Below are 24,664 nucleotides of genomic sequence, written 5' to 3'. Positions count from 1 at the left end.
TAGGATTTAGCCTTACAGCAGCTAAACACTGTCGCTATACCACACCTAAAACAAACAAATAATATTTAAATATCCATTTAAAAAAAGTTAAACTTAAATGTATGAACATTTAGCAAAGTTTAAATAGTAATTTCTTTTTTAAAATGTTCATAAACGTGCAATAGAAAATTAACGATACTGTTGAAATAAAAATTGACATTCACTTTTAGTCATACAAAACAATACAATAACTAAAACGTAAGCAAAGTTTAGCGTCTTTAATCGCCATAGCAACGGAGCATACCATATGAACCCGAGAAGACAATATATATCATTTGTGTTTAAAGAAAGGAAACAAACACCACAGATGAACACGTCCGTTATTAAAACATCAATTTATAATGATTATTATTATTTTAAGTTTTAAAAATCGATATTAGGTCGTTTTTATTTTTGTTTTCGTGTTTTGGTTTCGCCCTGCAGTTCGAGTATAGCCCCAGGGTCGCCAGAGTGTCTGGGGACTCCCAGGGTTGTGTTCATCAAACGCAGGTAGGCACTTTTATTTCTGAACAGCTAAACCAGCAATTCATGTGGATAATTTGAGTAAGGACCATAATCAAAACCTATATGCTAATGTGATCTTAGAATTGGTTTTGTGTTTAAAGTCAAATTGCTGTAATAGTATATCCAGGAGTCTATTTTATTGATCTATACGGTGGATGATCTAAATACCGCCGCTCTATCCAGCTCGAGTTTTTCCACAATGATCCTCTTATTTACATTGCTACAGTACAATACAAACACACTGACATGAAGTAGGTGTAAAATCGCATCGTATGTACAGGCTTGGTCTGCGGGTGTCTTTTGTCGATTCCTCTCAACTTCTCAGCTGCTCACTCCCAGCCTCTCGATCTCCATGCAGCAATGCTAAATCGGATCCAGTCTGGGACATGGACCAAGAACCGAGACGTTTCCACCCCCAGCGCTAGAGCGTTCAAAATAAACAATTACTGCATGCTGCTCGGGAGCATATCGTATTGAAATTGAATGTGTTGATATGATGCTAATACACCCTCTTCAGTCCCTGCGTGCATGTTAAAGTTTCCAATCAATGTATCTATTTTATAGATTTTTTCAAAGTTATGGCAGGGCAACTTCACGAACGCCATAGAGTTTACACAGACCGAAGGGGATATTAATTTCGTGTGTGCACGACACTGGATGCCATCATATTTTGTTTCCCCATAGCAGCATAGCAAAGTGGCTAGCTGACGTTTCTAATCCCTTATAGCTAGCTGTATAACCCCTCCATGCTCTCTGTCCCTCTGTGCATGGCTCCAGTACACACTGTATAGCCTGTTAAGCCATTAGCTGCTGTTCAGTGAGCACACATGCCGGCTTACACTTTCTTTCCAGGCCAAAGTCCAAGAGAAGCTCTTCCCTGCGATTCCTTGCGGCCCGATTAGACTGGGAGACGGAATGGAGGCTGTGCAAGTCGGAGTGATCAGGGATTCCATGCTGGCTAATCCTCTTTTAATTAGGGTAAGGAGCTGGGATGTGGGGACCCCTTCCGGATTAGTCACAGCACATTGACAAAGCACCAAGCGGGGACGCATGCACAGCTTTGGCTGGCATCTGCCTGTTAGGGATAATATTACCTTTCCAAGCGTGAAAAAAAAGCCTTTCATTCTTTCTCTGTTTAGGAGATTTGACCCTTTTTAATGTATTGATTGATTGATTTCTTATCCTCTCCGCGTAACAGTAAGGGGTGTTGTAACACGAGCGAGTTGGAAAACAAAGCAACGTTATGATCTATCTAACGCAATGTCCAGAAAGAGCAGTATAGTTTTACAAAATGACTTCACATTTTAATATGACAGCATGCTTGTAGTTATACGTTCTTCCCTTTTTTTTGACACATTTGTATTGTGACTATAGTTTCCAACACTAGAGGGCAGTCTAACTCTCCTCAAACCAAAAGACCTATCCTGATACCACAGTGAATGCTCTGATGTAATGGTACCTCTGCCTCATTCCCACTAGATGGCAGTATGGGTTCTTCCTAATTCAAACGAACTACTGTGCTGAGTCGTACTGCGGTTTTTCCTCTGACCCTTAAAGCACGTTTGATATAGGTGAATGGGGAACTGAATATAAGAGAGACAAATGGGAGAAATTAGTAAATCAGAGAGCTGGGAAATGCTTTGTAATGCTGGGGGCTTTTTTGTCCTTAATCATTTATAACAGGCTTGAAAGCCAGGCCAGGACAGAGGTCATTTATGATAGAATGGAGGCTGATGGAGAGGTGTAGAGATCCAGCCTGAGTTTAGTGTCAATCCACAGCACTCGTTTTTGTCCTTCACAGTCCAATGAGAAGTGAACTGAACTGGTCAACGTTTTGAGTCCAGTTACATACAGCAGCTATCGTCTTCGCTAATAGTTCTGATACTGAGCATCACAAGAAACATATCACTTATATTTGGATAAAATTCACTAGATGTGATTGAAAAATGACACACTCTGTTTTAGATCAGGTGCAGTGACTTTTTATTGTGCTGATTAACAATTGACATCACGAAGATGCTGCAAAATGATCTGTCGATCTCGGGCAGGTGTTGTGACTCTTGGTCTCTCGGTTCGTGGGCTGTCATTGACAGAGTGTGTCTGGTTATACCGTCTCGCCAGGTTTGAAATTGCTGGCTGTGAGCACCCAAGACGGCGAGCCACAGCACGCTGCCCTAGTCCAGCCTCCAACATGCCGATCGCACGAAGGCGCTGCTCTCTTGACAGACGTGGCATATTGTTTTTTTTCTGTGATTTTCTTTATTGCTTTTATTCAAGCTTGCAATTCAACAGCTGAAATCACTCCATATCCAGAGTCCAATCAACTGTCTCATTAATTAGGTGATTAAGCGCATATGCTTCAGTCATAGTCACTCAAGCGTGTCATGGTCGTGAATGATCGAGTGATTTTTTTTTTTTTTTTCAAAGCAGGATTTGTTTATGTGACCTAGAACTGAGTGCTGTATGTTCTAGCTCATAGCTGAGTGCTCCACCAATGAGCTAAAAACACCCGAATGAGCTGCTAACAGCCTTGGTCTAGTAGTTCCCTCTATTAGAGACGTATATCACATCTAAGCAGGTTTCTCTGTTAGTGAGCTGGCAGGGGTCCTCGTGATGGCTGTTAGGAGCACCTGTTCCTGACTGAGTCACGTCAAGGCACACCTTTGATCAGGAGACGCAATCACTTTCCACCAACCAGGGGCTGGTCTTGGGCAGATGCTCTGGGAGCTAGGTGTGCCTGCTCTGGGTCCTGACATTTCTCTGATGCCCAGTGCCTTTCAGCATGAGGTCCACAGCCTGCAAATACTGCACCGAGCAAGTGGAGCAATGCTCTAGAAATCAGCATCATGTCATTTCTCAGGATGGCTTTCTCCTCACCACTTGCACGTCTTTTCAATTGATGGCTTTATTAAATGAAAAGTGACTGTAAATAAAAGTGCATTGCTCTTGTTTTTAAACCAATCATTTTTGCAGAAAACTGTCATCAATATACAGTGACTGTTTAATGAATGCCTTTATAATGTGAAACGGTTACAGGAAAATGAATGCAAAAAGAATCCAAACTTAATTTTGAATCCAGACTTCATTTGCAAATGTAATGCTTCGTGCATAATAATCCATTGTCATTCTAAAATGAATCCAGAAACGCTATTCAGTGTGACTGCAACCCCCCCACAATAAAACACCGTTATAATTGTAAAAATACAACTAGCGTATGGTGCGAAAATGTGTGTGTTTGTATTTTTGATATCTTATCAAACTCATTAGCCAAACCATCATAGTTTGTCTTTTAAAATACTGTCTGCTTAGAAAAAGAGAAAGCAATTCTGAACTGTGAGGTAAAAAGATTATGAGAGATAAAACCAGGGGCTGTAAATCGCTAAGTAAACCAACTCAAAATAGCGATGGTAAATTACAAACTCAGTGTAATGAAGAATGATCACAGCAAGCCGGGCTGTTGGACTAAAGCACAGAGTGAGAAACAGTGGCTTTGTAATGTTTTTTCTTCTACAATGTATTTCATTTATAAAGTCTATGGCAGCACAGCTGTTCTCTCTGGGGCCCTACATAGAGAACACATAAGACTGCAGCGTACAGACCTACTGTATGTAACAAATGTACCGAACAAGCCATTGCTGTGCAAGATACACAGAGGGAGAGTCACATTGGGTCTGGTGCTCCTCATCTCGGACCCTACATCAGCTCTCGAGTTCCTGGGTGTGGAAGAGGAAGCTGGCTCGCTCGTGGGATCGCAGGACGCCCGCTGAGCCTTCGGTTCTCCTGAGCAGCTGTGTGGGGAATTGCTGCGGTGAGAGGGGGGAAAAATAATTCTAAATTGGGGAGAAAATCAGACGTAAAAATAAAAAGCTGTATCAGAGCTTGTAGAAGATACTCAGACACTCCTAACCTTCTCCCACTGCAGCAGCCACGGGTGAAACTGTTTGACTACGAGAATGACAAAGGGTCTTTTTTGCAAGTATAAAACAAGTACAAAACTACCCTGAACAACACTGCTAAGTGTTGGTTTGTGCTCATTTCAATTCGTTGCGATAACTGTGCCTTTGTAATTACCTCAAAACAGAGCCCCAAATGGCAAACAGAATTTAAAACGACCTTGTTAATAATAATAATAATAATAATAATAATAATAATAATAATAATGCCAGAGACAAAAGCCATGGCAAATAATTAAGAAAGAAAGAAAGAAAGAAAGAAAGTGAAAAAGCATTTATATTCTTCTCTTCAATAGTCTAACAACACATGTACCCAAATGTGATTATCCCTCCGCCTCCTGAGGACCCACAGATCAGAAGTGTGATTTTGTTTTCTCCTCGTTCCACCTGTGTTTCTGCAGAGACAAAATCATTATCAGATTAGCCCCCACAATGAAAAGTACAATCCGGTCCCCCCCCGGCCCCACGTAGTTAGCATTTAGATAGACGAGAGCAGGGGAGCCTGTTTAATGGGTTTGCAATGTGAGCTGCAGTGTGAGAGGGGATTAAATCTAGGAAGAAGAACAAGAAATAGAAAAACAAAACAAAACAGCACCCAGCACGCTTGATCGGCTGAGCTCATTAACCGAAGCCTTGTCAGAATTGATGTTAGACGTGATAGGAGATTATCACATTTAGGCTGCTCCCCCACGCCCTCCTTCTCTTAATTCCATTCAGTGCAACTGGCCCCTGTAGAATTGCACATGCTTTAGGCTGTCCGGGGAGGCACACAGGGACTTATAGATCCTGCCAGCATTCTGTGTCTTGATCTCCTAATTCTGCTTCATTTAAACTTCATCAACTTTTCCATTGGACTGGAAGAGGCAAAGAATGAGGCAGCAGCGCTCTCCTCTCTCTCTCTCTCTCTCTCTCTCTCTCTCTCTCTCTCTCTTTCTCTCTCTCTCTCTCTCTCTCCCTCTCGTTGCCAGACTTCATTTTGGATTCCCTCATTACCCCCCCCCCCCACCCCCCCTCTATCTTCCCTGTTATTTTTCACGGCCCTTTGGCTAATGCTGTAAATGAGATTACTGTATTTAAATAGCTATGATAATCCAGAGGGGACTGCAATCGCTCTGTTGGGTAGCAGGTTTTGTTCCTTTTTTTTTGTTTTCCGTTTTGCTCAGCAGATTTGCCCCGCGCTGATTCAATCGAATGTCATCTGGGCTCTTTATCCTTTTCTTTTGGTTCTTTTAGTTCTTTGTTCGTTTTTTTGTTTTTTTTTAAAGAATAATCGCGATGATTTCTGTGCTTCTGAACTGCGCTGTATTGACAGTGCTGGAGATTAGGGTTCTGTATTTCTGAACAGAGCAGCAGAATTAAAAAAAAAGAGAGGTTTGACTTTCCATTTAACTTTTGTACTACCATATGTACACACATTAACACAAAAATACATATATACATACTTACACAAACATATATGCACACATGAACATATACATACATGTACATATATACATGCATATACATAGATATACACATATGCATGTAAACACAAACATACACATGTACAAATGCAGGCCTGGTATACAGAAAGGGAAATAAATAAATAGCTCTTGATCCGTGTAAAGAATAAAAGGGGCCCCGATTTCATCACATTCATTACTGTTCGATTCTGTATTCATAAACAGTGCAGGAGCCTAAAAGTAGATTTGACTTTCCATTAAATGTTAAACATTGAAATTCTCTGCATCAGTAGCACAATGTATTCTACCACAGGTGCCGCTGTGAGTCCTTACGAAAGAAAAAGTGGTAATAGATCATTTTGACAGCGTTGGTGTCTATTGCTCTGATCCCAGGTAAAGTGTGGTTAAAGTGAATGCAATTTGGTAGAAAAAGAAGGTGTAGTTAGACTGACTTGTACAGGGTTTATTAGGAACTCTTAGTCATTGTCTTGTGGGACATTTTCAACTCTTAAGATCTGCAGTCCTCGCCATCATCCAGTTTTCAGTTGCTGTGGCCAGTCCCTCGCCCTCTACCATTCCACCTTAATAAGTATTTGCTTCTACAGTTTTTTCTTTCAACTAACTTCCAATGTCTTATATAGGAAACATTACAAACCTTAAGTATCGTCTCAATCAGACATCCAACGCCCTTGTAGACTCCACCATAGGACGACCCCCTTTGCCTTTTAACTGCTACCGCTGGCAAACAGCAAAGCCTTCCTAATGCACTTAAACTGTACAGATGTATCTTTACATCTGCCTGGACAGAATAAAAACATACTAGGGCTGCGTTTGAGCAATTAACAGAGAGCACCGAAACTGTGTTTTCTTCCACGCTTCAGACTAGTTTATCATCTGTGGGTTTTTCTCTGGGTCCCCTCCAATCCTCGTTCCCCCCCCCCCACACACTCGCACTCTCTATCCAGGCTGATCTATTGGTTTTTTGGCAGCCGTGGGAGCCATAAATCATGGTAATGCGTCCACGGCGATGATGGTGCTTTGAGCAGGCGGAGATGGATTCAAGCAGGCAGCCCTGGCAGCGAGAGGGGGGAGGTGTCGGGCTCGCCGCTGGGGCTCTGTGGACAGGTTACTGATGATGTTTGTTTTTCGTACCCGTGTTCTCGCGCTCTGGGTTAGCCCTCCTGAGAGCTCTGCTGTGCTTCTGGAAGAAAAAAAAAAACACACAGCTTACTGCTCACAGGCTGAAGTGAGAGAGACAGAGGCGGAGGGAGAGCAAGCAAGCTGGGAAGGAGAGCTGGTAGCGTACTGGTTATAGCAAGGGCTGGGATTTACTGCAGGCTGTGCTCCAAATGATTCATGGGTAAGGAACAAAGAGAAGAGCGTTTACCCTTGCGTGGTGGTTCTGTGAGGCTTTGAATGCCGTTTTCCCAACAAAAGGACACTTAAAGATCAGCTGCAGTGTGAAAAGCTTGCCGGTTTGGGTTATCCAGCAGTTCAGAGAGCTAGGCTGCCGGCTGGCACACAGGGGCTTGAGCGGCTTACCTGATTCAGTAGTAAGAATGGGAGTTTGTGGGCTCAGAGGTTGCATTGGTCTGTGGGGCAGAATAGCGGTTTTGGGAGTAGGTTGCGTCGTGTTCAAACGCAGTGTGGGGACAGTTAGAACAGTCTGCCTGCCTAAATTCAGCAGTGGCTCTTGTCCGATTCACCTGGGAGTGGCTGTCTGGACTGCGTTCAGTTCCCCCCAACTTTGTTTTTTTTTCTTGCTGGCTAACATGCTGGCTGGAGAGATAACGTGTGGCGCAAAACATGTTGGCCAGCATTTGTCTAGCTAAACGCAGCCCTGATGGCCTGATGCTGCAGCTTCTTGTTGTCTGGGCCACAATAGGGCCTGACCTTACCCCCCCACCCCGATTCCCTTTTGATGAGGCATGCTAAATAAATCCTCCTGTTCATGGCTTTATTCCCTCCTGGCTCCTAAACAGGGAGACCAAGACAGCAGATTTGCCGCCTCTGTCGGAGTGTGGAGCTGTGAGAGCCCCTCAAAGGGCTCTGTCTCTGAACAGCCTGCCTCTGCTTTAGTCAGGGTCAGTTCAGGCTTTCCACAGTCAGTATGTTCCAGATTGTGCACGTATGTATTTGTATATAGAAAAGCTGATAACCTCTTCACAATAGGTCAGAGCCGGTGGACGCTTAGTAAGGCCTTGAGTGAGTGAAAATCAGCTTGCATCTTTACACACGGCCCCATATACAGTACTGTTAGATAAGAATAATGACATTTTAATGGGATGTCATCGCCATACAAATGATCTGATGCAAAGGAATTTCAGACAGGGTCTACAATCAAACAGTTTTTTGATTGTAACCTAATATGTGGTGTAGGTTCCAAGGACGTAGCATTGCAGTCGTGACTGGACCTGGCGTCTCTGCACTGTTGGGACAGATTCAGTTAATGAGGCTGAGAGTACAGCCTCTGTCTCTCAAACCAAAGCAGCCTGGATAGAAACGGGTGCAAAATATGAAGTGTCACGCCAACGCCTTCATTTCCTGCAGCCTCATCTGCAGTTAGCTGGTGTCGCTCAGGCTTATGGAGACACATGCTCCCAATTAGCCGCTCTTCTTAATGTAAATGCTTCATAAATTATCCCCGATGCTGCAGGATTAGACTTTCAGAAAGAGAGTTAGCATCTCAATAAACAGCCAGGTTGGGGAGGCAGGGAGGGAGAGAGAAAGGAAGGGAGGGGGGCTCCCGAGTGGCGCATCCGGTAAAGGCGCTCTGCGTGGAGTGCAGGATGCGCCCTATAGCCTGGACGTCGCTGGTTCGAGTCCAGGCTATTCCATTGACGACCGTGGACAGGAACGCCCAGGGGGCGGCAAACAATTGGCCTGGGGGGCTTAGGTCAACCAGGGTGTCCTCGGCTCACCGCACACCAGCGACCCCTGTAAACTGCCCAGAGCTGCGTTGTCTTCCGACGCTGTAGCTCTGGGTGGCTGCATGGTGAGTCCGCAGTATGTAAAGAAGCGGGCGGCTGATGGCACATGCTTCGGAGGACAGCATGTGTTTGTCTTCGCCCTCCCGAGTCAGTGCGGGGGTGGTAGCGGTGAGCTGAGCCTAAAAATAATTGGACATTCTAAATTGGGAGAAAATAATTAAATAATTGGCGACTACTAAATTAAAAAAAAGGGAGAGAGAGAGAATGGGAGAGAGAGAGAAAGGAAGGGAGGGATGGAAGGAGGGAGGGTGGGAGGAAGAGAGGATTAGAAGTACACAGGACGAAGATAATGAGATTTAATAGAGAGAGGAAGAGTAGGCAGCAGTTAAGATGAGAGAAAGGAAACTGAGTGTATGCACTTATTCCATTTATATCACTAAAGAGTTCACTAAAAAATAGAGTTGAACTGCAAATGACTTGTTCTCAAAATTCATACACTTACTTTGTCTTCCAGTTGAAATCGAGCGCTTGTTTTTAAAGCATGTCTTTTTTTTTTCCCAACCAGCAAACAGAAAGTGCTGACGGATCCATCAGCGTTTACCTTTCTGCTGCTCTTTTGGGACTGAAGTATTGCACCGCTCCAGAGCAGAGTGCCACTGAACATCTTTTCAGTGAAAGGAAGAAAGTTCCCATTCAAATACATGCGTGCTGGTGGGAGGAGTGAGAGGGATTCCTTTTTTCTTCTACAAACAAAAGGGGTCTTTAACATGCAAAGCAGACAAGATGTAGTTTATCCAAGTTCCCCAGCCTGAACACCAATAGCACAGCATGCTGTCTGCACACAATGCCGCTGGAGCCCTGGTAGCTGGGAGTACATTGAGATCGCCCCTAAACTGCACAGTCCCCGCTCTCTCTGTCTCACGCACACACCGTGCTGTGTTGTCGCTGGTTGGTGTTATCCAGGATTATCCCTAAGCAGTGCAAATCCGAGGTGCCAATCAAAGTGCCCTCTCTTGCTCAGGCAGCAGATGGCGCTGTGCTGCAGGGCCGGGTGATAATTAATCAGACAGATTGGGGGGCATTACTTCCAGTTGTCTCCTAATTATTCTTCAGCAGAGTGTTTATCCCAGAGTTTGTGTAAAAGGATCGCACAGCAAGCGCTTTTTAAGCTGCATGCGGAAGGAGCCAGCCCCCCACCTCCGCTTGTCCTCCTTCATTTATCCTAAAGAGAGGATTACACTTCATTTCTTGGGGGAGAACCTTGATGTTTACAGGAGACGTCCGTTGAAAAAGGCAACTTTTTGAAAATCCAGTTCCAAAGCTGGCCGACACAAAAAGCGATATGAACCCTCACCCCTCACCCCCATTCTGTGAGTGGAACCAGTCTACTCCAGACCCCCCGGGTTCCCAGCCCATACCACTAGACTACAGTGCCTGCCAGCCCCTCAGATCTAACCACATCAGCATCACTACCCCTAGGCCATACTGCCTCTCGGTCCTCACCCATGTAAAGGAGTCCTTCCCTATACTTATGCTTGCCATTACCTGCCATATGGTTAAGCATGTGTTTGATCCCATAAGCGTGCACTAAGATGTGACATTTCTGTTTAATTATCAGCACTTTGTCAAGCATACACTATTTTGCATAATAATCTAAGCAATCACATGAAGCCACCTGAGCATTAACAAGTCTCCTACTGCAGTTTCACCTCGACTGTCGTGGGGATGAACAGCGTGTGACTGAAATCTGAGCAGGGAAAAGAAATACGAAAAAAAAAAAAAACAAGTGTCAGATGTCACTGCTAATGGAAGAATGCTTGATTTGAATTTGTGACGCTAAACAGTCACAGCCAAATGCAGTTTTGATCCAATTTATGGTTCTCGAGGTGTTAAGTAGAGGGGAATTGCTTTTGGTTAAGAGGGAGTTGGATTCGTGTTACGATGCAATTTGTAACCTTTCAAAGCACTGGTGTATTTCTGAGCAAATCTTGGGATCCTGAGATGGGACGCTAAGCGTTAATCAACCCCCTCCCCCTCCTTTCTCCCTGGTATGCCCTCTTTATGCCCCCCCCCCCCCCCCCCCCCCTTCGGTCCTCCGGTGGGCCGTCCCGTCTGCTCTCAGCGTGTCTCGGGACTGACGTGTAATCAAACATCAAGCCGAGCTGCGAGATCAATCTTCCCAACTCATAAACTGCACAGCGAGAGTGTGTAAATGCAAATGAGAGAGCCCCCGTCCAGCTGACATCAGAGCAGGGGCGGGAGCATCAATCGCTTCATCCGGAAAACTACGGAGAGTAACAGAGCTGAGAACCCCAGAGGGAGGGAAGAAGGGAGGAAGAAGAAGACAGAAGCAAGAGGATGCGTCGGGGATTGAAACGATGGGAAAGGCTACTGTGCGTCAAACTTTAATAAAGATCACTAAAGGCTGTCAAGCTTCTCATCAGAGACATTTGAGACACGTCGAGCAACTGCGAGCCCCAATTCTAATCACAGGGACTGCAGTTACATCAATCAGCCTGTGGTGGCAGTAAATGTCCTTCTTCTCTCCTTTGCAATTCAGACAAGATGTCCTTTTAATAAATAAGGGTAATAAAGGATAGGGGTAATTAAGGGTAAAAGACTTAAATATAATGGGTTTTATATTATAGTTCAGGTACACAGTGATTGGGAAAATCAAGTTTAGACTCGCAGGCTGGTTTGAATAGAGATGCGGAATGGAAATGTAAGTTGGGACACCATGTAGTTGGGATAAGGAACCTCCTAGCAACCGATTGAGCCATGAATTGACAGAGTGGCCTCACCATGGCAACCTATTTGAGGGGAGGGAATAGAGTCAGCTAAACCCAAAATGACGAAAAGCTGAAATGTACACGACGCGAAAAAACGAAAAAAAAAAAGAGAGTTCATTTTAAAGAGATGATTATGTCCCCTCCTTTGCTGGTGCTTTGTGAGGGTCTGTGAATTATTTACTGACCACCCCCCCCCCCCCCACCCCACCCCACTCCCTTCCTAGTCACACAGAATAGGCTTCCAATGAGCTGTTGATCATTCCTGGGCTGTTCTTCAAATAAAGTTGCAGGCCCATTCCCAGCTCCAGGCCTGGCTTTCTATAGAGGGTCATGGCTTGTTAATTAACACACAATAAAAGAACAGATAATCTGTAAACGAGACTATAAAGAGGCTTTTGGCTTACATAAGCTTCTCTTTGGATGCAGAGCAGGGCTTTTCTCTCTGTCTCTCTGTTTGTACGCTATTGAAACTCGAAGGCAAAGAGCCAGATCAGACTTTCACCAGCAATCTTCATCTTCTTTTATCTCCCTGGACATTCTTCAAGTTGTTGCCTCTGTCCAAGGATCCTCAGAAGATTAGCGCTCCTGCAGGAATTAAACCAGGACCACAATAACTTTGAATTTAGCTTCGTTCCTGTGCTGTGACCTTTTCCTTCCCTGACGTCTCTGGTGTTAGATAATCGCTATCCTCAGGTGGCTGTGTTTTAATAGACACACACAGTCTTCACCTGTGCCATTGTAACATAAGTCATTCTCATTTGAGATTTGTTCTTGTAAAGGAAAATGTTTTAAACAAATAACATGCTTTTTTTTTTTTAATGAGATGATGAAATGATATTGGGTAACTAATGAGTGATCTGCTAGATGTTTATCCACGACCACAAAAAACTTTTTTTTTAATTTATTTATTTTGTTTTTAATTTCTGTTTTATTGTGTTTTATTAGACTGTTTTTAATGTTTGTATTGTTCTTTGTGTGTCAAGAGCTTGGGGATCCTTGTGATGAAGGGCGCTATATAGAACTATAATGTTAGCGGCCCTGCTTCCATTTCTCCTCCTCACATCCCTGTGTTTTAAATTCTCCCACCAGGCGGATTTAGGAAGGTCGCGATCGAGAGCCTTCACTCTACCTGGGAAAGAATTTGTGTTCGGGAAGCCCAACGTCACCACGGATGGGGGTGTCCCAGAAGGTACTGTCTCCCAGTCCTCAGCTCTAATCACTGAGCCACACTTAATCACTACCTTATTGAAGTTTGCCATAGCAAAAGCCTAACAGTGTAATAAAGCACAGGTAAACATTTTAAATCCCAGAGTGCAATGGTCAAACAAATTGGCAGACAATGTTAAACTATGGTAACTGCATAGTATAGCCACTTTATTTCCCAGTCCTCAACTTGAATAACTAAGCCATCTCTCGTTCAGAAACCATCCTTTGGCTTTCTGTACAGAGCCACCTGTGTACCACCAGAGGCCTGGGCGATGTCTCAGCGAATATGCATCGCTATTGCGATCGCTGCTCCACTGCCTTGCATGGCAGTCTGATCTAATTCATTTCACATTATTTCCCTTGCCATGCTGTGTGCGAACCCTTTGAACGCTTGTATGAAGAATATTTTTACTTGAGCCTTGCTGCAACGCTTCCTGGATGGCACTGGTTAAAAGCAGATTTGATTGTAAATGCTGTGAAGATGGTCTTGTGCAATCTGTTGTTGTTTTTTCTGGTTTGTTTGTAGTAATGAGTCACTGGTCGACCCTGGTGCCCGTCACGCACTCCGACTCCAAACCCAGGAAGGCTGGCCAGGACTTCATGGCGCTGAACCGGGAGGCGGTGAAGTCCGGTCTGGTGACGGCACACGAGCACTACCAGTTCCGCGCCACGCACAACCTCAAGCTCCGCCCCCCCAAGGTGGAGGCCCGACTGGACCACAGCCCCCCCGACATAACCTTCGGGGTCCACACGCGGTGAGGAACACCACACGGAACTCCTTCAGCTGAAAGGAGGGCCAACCGAGGTCTTAAACTGCAATCTCTCATTTCCACTGATCTTTTGGTTCTTTGCTTGTATTTTATGCATCAAAAGACATTATAGTGTGAAGTGGCTGGAGCAACTGACTTTTCCTACATGCAGTCATTTTACAAACCACCCCCCTGATTGTAAAACTGCGTCGAGACTGTTAGATGTGCTAAAAAAAGATAAATAATACATGCGATCATTAAATTGTTAATCAAACAGCACCGCACCATAAAAAAATGATCGTCAACACTCACTGCGTTTGAATTGCGACGCGTATTTTAAAGTGCTGTTTAATAGCTGCTTCCGCTGGCCAGGGCGTCCGTGCTAATATGAGGAAGATGCTAATGTCGGGCTAAGATGCTCCATTCCATTAAGAGGGGCTTTTAGGAACCTGACAGGGAGATTCAGCAAACTGTCTTCTCAGAGCTTTTAATCCCCAGCGCCACTCCAGGCATGGAAACTCCAATCACACAAAATCAGCTTTTACATTCCAGTAAGTGGAGGTTAAATGTATAATCATATCAGGCAATTAGGATGCCAGCGATAATTACTTAACAAGCACCAAAAAAAAAAAGCCAATAACTTGATATAACCTCTAGTTGTAATTATGCCTGTCCATATTATGGCTGATAGTGTTTTTTCATTAATGTTGTTCAGAATGGTCTGCCCACAGTCTTTACTTTCAAGGCTGTTTCCTTGCAACCCATCAATAAGGTGTGCCGTCTTCGATGAGGGACGCACCTGACAACCGATTGCCAATTATGAGACCACTGGGCTAAATCTGCTGTCTAGTCTGTCTTGACTGAAACTGACTTGCGACAGGGAGATGCAGCTTTAATAGATTACAGAATGCGCGTACAGCACCTGAATCAGCCTGCCCCACACACTGCAGGTGTTTGCAGGTGTTTGTATAATTCTAGTGAAGTAAAGATGATCCCTGCTGGTAAAGCCTGATCACTCTGCGCTTAATATCACTCCCCCTTATTATCACGATTTTTCAAAAACCACTCGCCATGCACCATGAGTTCTTTGAGATATGACCTCTCTTAATATCATCTCACAAACCCGCTTATTGTCACGTTTTGTGCAGCCTATCAAATACTGCGTGGGCGGTCTTAACAGGATACAGTTCAGTTACAAAACACCAACGTCGACAAATATTTCTTCTTTAACATAGTCTTATACAAATGCACACCAAATAAAAAGACATATCAGTCGCAAATCATGCCTTTTTTAATGATACAAACTGTTTCGTTCCAGTTAATGATACAGAACGTATTTTTTTATTATTTGTTTATTTAGCAGACACCTTTATCCTTTATGTGAACTATGCATCAGCTGCAGAGTCACTTACAATTACATCTCACCCGAAAGACAGGGCACAAGGATTTGAAGTGACTTGCTGAGGGTCACAGAGTGAGTTAGTGGCTGAGGTGGGATTTGAACCGGGGACCTCCTGGTTACAAGCCCTTTTCTTTAACCACTCGACCACACAGCCTCCTTGTGAATTATTTAGCTAACAACATCCCTGTGTACGATATGCAATTGCGCTCGCTCTCTCGCTCGGCTGTGTCCTCCTCTCTCGCGCTCTGTCTCCTGCTCTGTTTCAGTGTCAGGCACAGATTTATTCTGTTCCTGATGCCTGCAGAGCTGTGGAGTGTGGGAGAGTGGGGAGGGGAGCCAGTAGAAGGAGGTGAGCGTACAATAAAAGATAAGATCATGTCTCTCTAGGGGCTTGTTTGGCCCTGTACCTTATCCATCAAACGCTGGTTGCTGGTGCCAAGGTCAACTCTAATGAGCATGTGCTGGGGTCTTACTCAAACCCCGCCCCCTCCCCCCTCCCTCTTTTATCCCACCAGCCAATCACTGCTCTCCGATCTGTGCTGGGCATTCTTTGCCCTGCCTCTGGTGAAGAGAAGTTTGTGACAGAGGAAGGATTCTGAGTAATAGCACCTGAAACACAGTTAATGGAACCAGAATCTAAAAAAAATAAAAAAAAGAATCTGTGTGTTTAAAGCTACAGTTTCCCCCACTATCATTTTGTAGTTAAAATATGATTCCTGGGTATGGCTGTTGAATGCACGTTTCCGTGGTTTACACTTCAGTGCTGTTTGCTGTCCAGTTTGTTTACATTGATCTATTGATAATTTAGACTCAAGCCTTCTTGCTGGGGGCTAAACAGGCACACAGCTGCAGTAGGTAATAAAGTTGATCGGGGAAGCAAAACAACAATGAAAAGTAAAGAGTGCTTTTGTTACACTTGATATTTGCCAGGAAACGCAGGCAGTGCGAAGCGGATATTTGAAGCGTTTTGGGCCTCCGAGAGTAACGCGCTCTAACCCTGGCTCTGCTCACAGTCCCAGCTCTCCAGATTGCAGGGGCAGAAGGGCTGGTCTGTCCTGGGCTCGGCGTGCGGGACAGTCTGCCTCATCGTGTGCCTGAGCAGGGCATCTTTCTAAGCGCCTGTCCAACCTCATTAAGATTGTGCTGGCGTGGGGTGGAGGTGCTCTGTGGCATGTGGCGTCCTCTAATTAAGCAATAAAAGTCACCGCAGGGGCGGCTCGGCTGGATTCCTGGACTGCCAGTGACGGCACGAGTGATAATTGAGACGTTCCAGCCCTGCGTATTACTTCATTCTGATCTCAAAGCTCACTGGCTTGTATGTTAAGTGCTGCCGCACGGACTAGAGTCTAGGAGAGCCGTGCAGTGTTCATTTTACATTCCGAAAATATACTAAAAGAAACTATTAAATCTAAAGTCTAGTTTCTTTTAGCATTTCTTCATATCTTTGTGACGCTGTGCTCCCGAACGCAGTGGTAGACCAGGTGCCACTCCTCAAAGAGTTTCTCTCTTTTGCATTGAGTTAGCTCACTTGATTAGGGTAACTGGGATCTCCAAATCAGCGTGACTTCCCGCTTCTCAAAGAAGGCCCTGGCACTATGGCTAGATTCCTTGCGCAGTCTCTTTGCAGCAGTTCTCCGTGTCTCTCAGCTGACCCCCCCCTCTCTCCCTCTCTCTCTCGCCCCCCCCCCCCCCCCCCCCCCCCCCCCCCCCAGCCCCTCCACCCCGATCTTCGACCTGCTGGAGCACAGGTACCAGCAGCGCTGGCTGGAGGAATGCCACTCTGCACAGAAGGCCAGTCAGGCCAAGCAACAGAAGAAGGTGAGGAGACCGCAATCATCTCCACACACTGCAGGCACACTGCTGCCCAGACACAGGCATGGAAACACACACCCAAGACACGAAGACATGGGCTGGGTCCCAATCACACCCCGGGCTGGATTCTCACAACTCTTTACTCCAAATAAGCATGTTTAGAAAGAGAAAATAAATAAAAGTATCAAACCAGAAATAAACAACTCAGAGGTTGAAATGATGGTTCTGTTAACAGGCTCAGGTTGTTGTGGAGCTGATGATGATTTGTAGGAAATAGCTTTGAGAATCTAGCCCCCCCCTATCCTAATCTCTACTTACTCCTTTACTACACTCTCAAGCCAGGCAAGTGGACAATGCTCTGAATATTGTATTCAGACACGGCTGTAATTTTACACACAGATATTGCCCCTGCACAATTGCACGCATGGATCCCCTCATTCATGAACAGAGAAAAAAAGAAAACAGTTTTTGAGTTGAACAAAAAAAAAGCCTGCATACAGTAAATAGCGTTTGTCACTGATATTACTATCCTTGTCCACACCCAAGTTATACACGCACACACACGCACGCACGCACACACAGCAGGGGTTAGCTGAGGCAGTGCTCCGAGCCCCAGTCTCCCATCTCAGTGTCACCGGGTCTCTCTCCCTGACAGACTAAGCTGGGGAAGATTTACGAGACGCGCACGTCGCTGCTCCGGCAGAGCCAGCCCAGCGTGGAGCCCCGCCCTCTCTGGCAGCTCCCACGATTCCAGAAGGTAAGGTCCTGTACCCGCCTGCCTGCCCGCCTGCCTGCTCCCTGCCAGCCCGCCTGCCTGTTCCCTGCCTGCCTGCTCCCTGCCTGCCCGCCTGCCCCTCCATCTATATGTGTGGCTGCTTGAAACACCGTGCAGTGTGTACAATCTATAGCACCTCAGTTGTCTTTTCAGTTTGGGTTTTAAATAGATTTGTGCTGACGTTAAATCTAACAGCTCCTGACCGTATTGAACAAAACATAACTCGTAAGTTATGACAGTGTAAACCAGAAGGCAGCAGCATTATCCCACACTACACAGAGTATTTACACAAGCGTTGCTGTGTACAGTGTGTGTGTGTGTTGGGTACGCCTTCCGTCCGGCACGCAGAATCTCTTTTACTGTACCCTTCATCTACACTGTCCTTCACTGACAAACATGTTGTCCCAAAGCCAGTGTGTAAAGTAGCTAAGCATTCTTCAGACTTTTTTTGAAAAGTAAATAATAAAAAAAAATAATAATAATAATAATAATAATAATAATAATAATAATAATAATAATAATAATAATAATAATAATTTACCAATTAGCGTCTGTTCACATTCATCTTCTTGCCCTCCCTTCTCGGCCACTCTTATCTGCTTTTGTGTCTCTGGAAAGATGTTAGAAACCTGGGGGCCAGTTTCACTGAGCAGGTTGCTGGCTAGCAAGCTATGTGATTTTTACCTGTTTCAAAAAAATTCTATTTTAAGACAGAACGATAAAGTTTAGTACAAATCCACTCAGCATGTCTGTATGATTAAAGGATAAATGCGTTCTTTTCTTTCACTTTTTTTTCATTGTTATGGAAGTGAAGTGGATTTAACAGACTGCTACCTGGAACTGGTTTGTGAAACCAGCCCCTGTTTGTTCTTGCTGGGAAATCTGACTCAGAGACCCCTTTCCCGCGTCCTTCCTAAGTCAGACTCCTCTACACTCATTTATCGGTGTCAGACGCTCCCCTCCCATCCCGCGGAGCCCCGTGGCGAGAGCGCGGCCTCACGGTGTCCGACAGCTTGAGCGGCTCATTCGCCAACAGCTGGAGTGAGTCGAACACGGACCACCCCTCTCCTGCCTGCTCCGGAGTTCACCCCCACACCTGGATCCCCTCTGGTTAAACTACAACCCTCATTGCTCCCCGTACTCTTTCTCACTCTCTCATGCCTGCTGTTTATATCCCTGTCTCTATGTGGCTATTGCCTCTAGCCCGCTTTGTGTAGATTAGCCTGTCTATCTGCCTATCCGTCTATCTATCTATCTATATATATTTTTTTTTTATTCATGTATTTATTTTTTTATTTTGTATAGTCAAACAGTGTCACTGCAGTGGGTTCTCATTACTGTGACATATTTGTACATTAAAAAAAACGGGAAAACAGTGTTGTTTAAAGACCAGGACAAACCAGCTCGCGGAGGGCAAATTAAAAGTTTCCTTCCGAGTGAACAATCAATACTTCCCTCTGAGGATGTGGCAGCACTGAAGAGACACTGGAGAAGGGGGTATGGGGGTCTGTGTTTGGGAGGGGGGGGGGTTGCTGTTCAGGAATGAGGTCCCTGCTTTGTATTCGGGAGCCGCAGAACTCTCCTTGCCCCTGAAATTGCTGTGCCCCAGATTGATGGATGGTTTGGGCTGATCCACCTCCACCTGCAGCCCCCATCCTACCCCCTCACATTCCCTGCTAGCAGATGTCTGCAGCTGAACTCTGTCAAAAATAATAAAACAGCGGTTTGAAATGCGCAAGGCTGAGAGAGATGAAGAGGCTGTGGAGTGATTGCTGGGAGCTTGATGTTTAACAGCAGGACTCGGAGCTCAGGAGGGCTCAGAGACCAGGAGCCCTGCTGGGAGTGGAGGAGCCATGTCTCTGCTAATGGGGCTCAGAGGAGCCGGACAGTGTGGCTGGAGCCAAGGAGCGGGAGGCTTGCCTGGAGATTAGAGAAGGGGAGACTGGTAGGGTAGTGTGGCCCTCGGCTTAGACACGAGGACGGAAAAGCAGGTCAAAAAGAAATGGGAGAAAGCTTGGCTCGACCTAATAGACTGGGAGGAGTCTCAATGGCTCTGGCTGGGGAACTGGGAGTGAGTGTGGACTAGTTGTTGGAGCTAAAGGACTGGGAGGCAGTATGGCCTACTGGTTAGAGCTCAGGGACTGGGAGGTAGGGAGCAGTAAGTTTTTGAAACTTTGGAACTGTCTATATTTATATACGTGCGCAATATAAATGAGTGAAACCTTTCTTTTTGTTTTTAAGCCACCTGTTATAATTGACAAGGACTCTTAAATGAAAGAGACCCCAGGCAGAGGTGCCATCCTGGCTCCCTATGCAGATCAGACACCTGAATCACAAATACGAACTCCTGTCAAAACCTGGGGAGGGGGTGTGTGTGTATTGTTGGAGGGGGTGGATACCCCAGCCCCCCCCAGTCCCCGGCCAGCACAAGCCTCCAATTAAATCAAAAATGGTTTGTTTTTATTGGTCTTTTGCAGTGACAAGCGGGCTATCATCCTGACAGCTCTACCTGTCAGCAAGCCGGCAAAAATCCTCGGCTGACAATGCCCAACGCTTCCAATTAGGAGGGTATCAGGCTCCTGGTGCGCTAACGATCCTACCTCCCTCCCCCAAGGCCTCCCTCTGTCTTCCCCTCGCGCTTTTTTATTCCCTCTTTTTTTCTCTTTTTTTTTTATCCTCGCTGCAAATTACCGACACAAATCGGGCCGCGTTTGGCTGCCAAGGACTGCCGTCCGGGCCTGTCAGGTTTAATGAGCCGATCAAGGTTTATTTTCCCGGCAAGCATGTGCTAAATTCTTTCTTGTATGACAGCTGACTGTGAAAGGCGAATGTTAACCTTATAAAAGATTTAGCAATTCTCATTATTTTCTGTCAAGTAGCATTTCTGATGGGTTAGACATATACACCCTTGACTTCTTTTTCGCGAGCGAGCCCATTCCGTTTGTTTGTTTGTTGTTTGTCGTTTTTTTTTTTCTTTTTCTTTCTTTCTTTTTTCGGATTTCTAAAAGATGTCGAGATGCCAAAATTGTTCCGAAGGCGACACGTTTTTTTGTTTGTTTTTTTTTTTTTAACAAAACTTTAAAAAAGGGAAACAAATAAACATTTCTTTGTGGTTTTTCACAGGGCGGGGGAGAGTGAGTTGATCGGAGCAATTTCCGTCTCTTTGAAGCGTCTTGCAAGCAGATTGCAACATGTTAAATAGTTAAAAAAAAATGAAAGAAAACAAAACAAAAAGGAATGACTGAGTGACAGAGTTTTGTGTGGGTTTGAACTGTTATACATATTTATATATTTATTTTGTCACAAACACCAATTTTCTGAATGTGACAAACTTCGTTCTAAAGCCCCACATCAAGCTTGACTTCAGTGCTGGAAGTCAAACCTTGAGCAGGCACAGAGCTGTTTACCCATCCATCAATCAATTAATCTGACACATATTAGCACACCAGAGCCACGCGTTAGCGCATCATATAGATTCATATAGAGATCAGCGGTATCATACACACAGATATAGATGTATAAATGAATAGTGAACCATACTGTACCCTTAGAATGAAATATTGTGCAATAACTTTGATTGTGGAATATGGAAAATAATAATCTGCTAAATTCTACCTACGAAAATGCTAAACAGACTTTCAAGATAATGTCAGGCTTTCATTAACGCAAGTCTGTTGGTCTGGCGCATCTCTGACTAGGAGGACTGATCAGTCCCAACACAATGAAAAACAGGATTCAAAATATATAAAAATATAGTTTTTTTTCTTCCCAATGCAGAAGTGAATAAGAGAGGCACCTGGGGTAAGCAGCCAAATGACCAGTTAATGCAGATTTCACTTTGGTGATAACCAGAGGGCGCTCCGAGGGTCCGAGCAGCCTAGCTGGATGAAATGAGGTTGAGGTGTTTATGCTAGTGAGGGAGACATGCTTTAGTTGTAGCTGTCATGCAACAGGTGGATTTGAATAAAAAGTGCCGTAGATCAATGGGAGCCTTTGTGATGTTTTTTTTTTTTTTTTTTTGATAGGTGGGTCCTCACTTGGAAACCTTCCGGAATCCTGAGGCGCGGAAGAAAGCCTTCAGCAGCCACTTCTCTGACTCAGTGGCCAGGTGCGGGCTCCAGGGGCAGGGCATGTATACCACCAGCTGAACGAGCTGGCTGGCTAAAGCATCTGTGCATTATCACATGTCCTGTATATTAGAAGTGGTCCAAAATAAAAAAATAAAAAAGTAGTATTTTATTCCTCTACCTCTGGGGTCTCGACATATATATATTCTACTTTTATATTTATTTTTTTACATCCACTTCTAATGGAACGTTTGAATAGCACACAGTGACACTTGGTGGCCAAGTGTTAAACTGCAGTTTCTTAATGGTACAACATTAGCTCTATGGAGGTATAACTTGATGTTATTTATAACCACTATGGCAACCATCCTTTGGGGGAATTAAACAAACAGGAGTGTCAACGTGGTCAGCTTTCTTTTAAAGTACAGCATGCGCAATGCTAAACCTATGGAAGTATGTAGTGAATACCAAGCAGTATCTTGTGTGAAATAGAAATGGTTGTGGGATAATGCATCTTTCACTAAGCAAACAGTACCAACTCTTGGCAAATATTGCTGCAGTGACCCTGAAAAGGAAAGCCATCTGACTTTGAATGCAAACTTTGTTTTTGGAGACCTCTTTATTCATGCAGAGCACACAGACACTCTAAAAGGCACCATCCTTTAACAGGGAAGGCAGGCAGGGCATTCTGTACCCATGAAGCCTACCTGAGCACCCAGACTGCATGGGTGTCCTCCTGTGTGTTATTATAATGCAGACTGCTCAAAACCCTTCACTGTATATTCTACATTGAAAAGCACAGGAATTACAACATGTACTGGGAACATATCAAAAACTGGACACTTGTAAAAGCGAGGGAGTAACACAGAGGTAGTTACTGTATGTCACTTCATTAGCAGGTGTAACGCACCTGCTAAGCAAACTGCATTGAAGTGACAGGGACTTGAATACAGAAACGTCAATTCCTTCCTATTAAACTGTATCGCGTCGTTTTTTTTAATGGATCGCTATATGTTAACAGATCACACTCTCTCTCTCTCTCTCTCTCTCATTGCAGTATTAAATGCATTGTCTAATGTGATACGCAAAAAAAAAATATTCAAATGCAACACTCTTTGGTATATGACGTTCCATTCAGAACGTCCAATAAGTTTTTTTTTTTTTTTTTAGGATATTATTATCCTTTGAATAATTAAATTCCCGCTTAACTTTACATAAGCATGCTTCAATGGGGACGCTACTCATAATAATGAATGATAACTCTATAATATTGACTTGTATGGACTTTTATGTGAATGATTGTGTGAGAGATTGGTTGATTATCTGTATGTAGCGTAACAGTCCGTCATGCCTCACGATGAGCCAACATTTATCTATATACTCGTATATCTATTAATATTTATTGTAAAAACAATTGAGTCGATTACGGGCCTGCCTGGTGGCATATGAATAAAACTAATGGAGTCAAATCACTGTATTCCCTCACCCGGGCTCCCACTAATGCGCTTTCAGTCTATCTGTATTGATCGATCGATCTATCGGCCCGTTCCGTTTAACAATCTTGTACTTATTGATCAGATTAACATGTTGCACTGACACAATGGGGGAAAGAAATCCGCACCATAATATAACAACAACAAGTCACAATTAAATGTAAAAGTATTTTAAAAGTCCAGTTGGCTATTTGTGGACCGGCCCTGCGTGTGTCCCCGCTCTGGGGTGACAGCTTGCAGTCGGGTTGGGCCCCCGTGGGAACGGACAACGCTTCACTAACCTGCCGGTGTCTGCGAGGCGAGCGCCTCCAATCTGCTCTGCCGGGCGGGAGGGAAGGAAGGAAGGAAGGGGGTCTGACTGTGAGGGACTGTCGGGAAAGGTATAGCCGAACAAGGGGAAAGGGTTTGAAAGTGCCCGAGGGGGGAAATATTAGCCTATACTCTCTAAACGCACAATAAAGTTTTATATTGGGAAAGACTGTACGTTCGTTATCTTTTGAAGCGGTAGATTTTAAACAGGATAAATGTAACTTAACACTACACCACCGTGATTAACGTATAATATAGGCCACTGGTTTAAATGCGATTAAGGTTCATGGGTAACTTGCATAGTACATAAATTAATTCAGAAATGGTTCAGTTGCATACATAATAATAATAATAATAATAATAATAATAATAATAATAATAATAATAATAATAATAATAATAATAACTACTCCAGAATTCCCACAGCCAAAAGCTAACGAATTTGAGATATTTCACTTAAATAACTCAGGGCAGCAGTGTGGAGTAGTGGTTAGGGCTCTGGACTCTTGATCGGAGGGTTGTGGGTTCAATCCCAGGTGGGGGGCACTGCTGTTGTACCCTTGAGCAAGGTACTTTACTTACATTGCTCCAGTAAAAACCCAACTATATAAATGGGTAATTGTATGTAAAAACAATGTCTAAAAAATAATGTAATTGTATGTAAAAATAATGTGATATCTTGTAATAATTGCAAGTCGCCCTGGATAAGGGGGTCTGCTAAGAAATACAAAATAATAAAACGAGTCTAAATAATAATCTAAACACACATGCAAAATGTACTTAATATATAGAAAGAAACAATCGTTTACAATGAATAAATACGAAAATAAATCCACATGAAAACATACATACATGGGGTATGGTAAGCTATAAGAAACCGCAATAGAGGCTATGCTAAGTACAATTAATGAGCGGGGAGGGTCAGAATGATAGAAGAAGTAAAGACGAAGAACTCCAGCCAAGTTAAGATTTAAAATAAATCCTGCCGGAAGCGGAGGGGTAGGGAAAGCGCTAGCCTCTCCAGATAATAACCCCATTATAAGCCTCATCAATGATGTAATGAAAGCAAACAGTGTGGAAATTGCCAGTAACAAGGATCTGGGGCTCCTAATTAATTCAGTGTCTGTTTTAATCAAAGTGAGGGAGGGGGAAGGGAGGAGAAGGGGGGGGGGGTTCGAGTTGCCTCCTCATCGC

At 44.3% G+C, this 24,664-nt stretch overlaps 1 protein-coding gene and 1 long non-coding RNA gene across 2 annotated transcripts; one reads left to right on the top strand and one right to left on the bottom strand.

Annotated features, from left to right (window-relative positions):
* The first annotated feature begins 421 nt into the window (after positions 1-421).
* LOC117422647 (cilia- and flagella-associated protein 77-like) lies at positions 422-21,840 on the top strand. The gene is made up of 7 exons (XM_034928093.2): positions 422-528; positions 1,396-1,521; positions 12,747-12,846; positions 13,390-13,618; positions 16,727-16,832; positions 17,482-17,583; positions 21,627-21,840. Exons 2-7 carry the CDS (start codon positions 1,459-1,461, stop codon positions 21,747-21,749), a joined length of 723 nt encoding a protein of 240 aa, XP_034783984.2. The 5' UTR covers positions 422-528; positions 1,396-1,458; the 3' UTR covers positions 21,750-21,840.
* On the bottom strand, positions 2,780-7,821 carry LOC131702918 (uncharacterized). The gene is made up of 3 exons (XR_009309602.1): positions 6,594-7,821; positions 4,810-4,891; positions 2,780-4,346 (listed from the first exon to the last, which is right to left on the bottom strand). It is a non-coding gene; the product is annotated as an uncharacterized LOC131702918 (long non-coding RNA).
* Positions 21,841-24,664: the final 2,824 nt, after the last annotated feature.

Source organism: Acipenser ruthenus, chromosome 31 (genome assembly GCF_902713425.1).
Source record: "Acipenser ruthenus chromosome 31, fAciRut3.2 maternal haplotype, whole genome shotgun sequence".
In the NCBI taxonomy this organism is placed as follows: domain Eukaryota; kingdom Metazoa; phylum Chordata; class Actinopteri; order Acipenseriformes; family Acipenseridae; genus Acipenser; species Acipenser ruthenus.
The sequence above is the reverse complement of the archived record's forward strand: the minus strand, read 5'-3'. Positions and strand labels throughout refer to the sequence as shown.

What these genes read in the sequence shown, in the direction of transcription:
- LOC117422647 (XM_034928093.2), top strand. Translation starts at nt 1,459, where the DNA reads ATGGAGGCTGTGCAAGTCGGAGTGATCAGGGATTCCATGCTGGCTAAT. An exon ending in GGATGGGGGTGTCCCAGAAG is followed by an intron (nt 12,847 to 13,389) that starts GTACTGTCTCCC and finishes GTTTGTTTGTAG; the next exon opens with TAATGAGTCACTGGTCGACC. An exon ending in AGCTCCCACGATTCCAGAAG is followed by an intron (nt 17,584 to 21,626) that starts GTAAGGTCCTGT and finishes TTTTTTTGATAG; the next exon opens with GTGGGTCCTCACTTGGAAAC.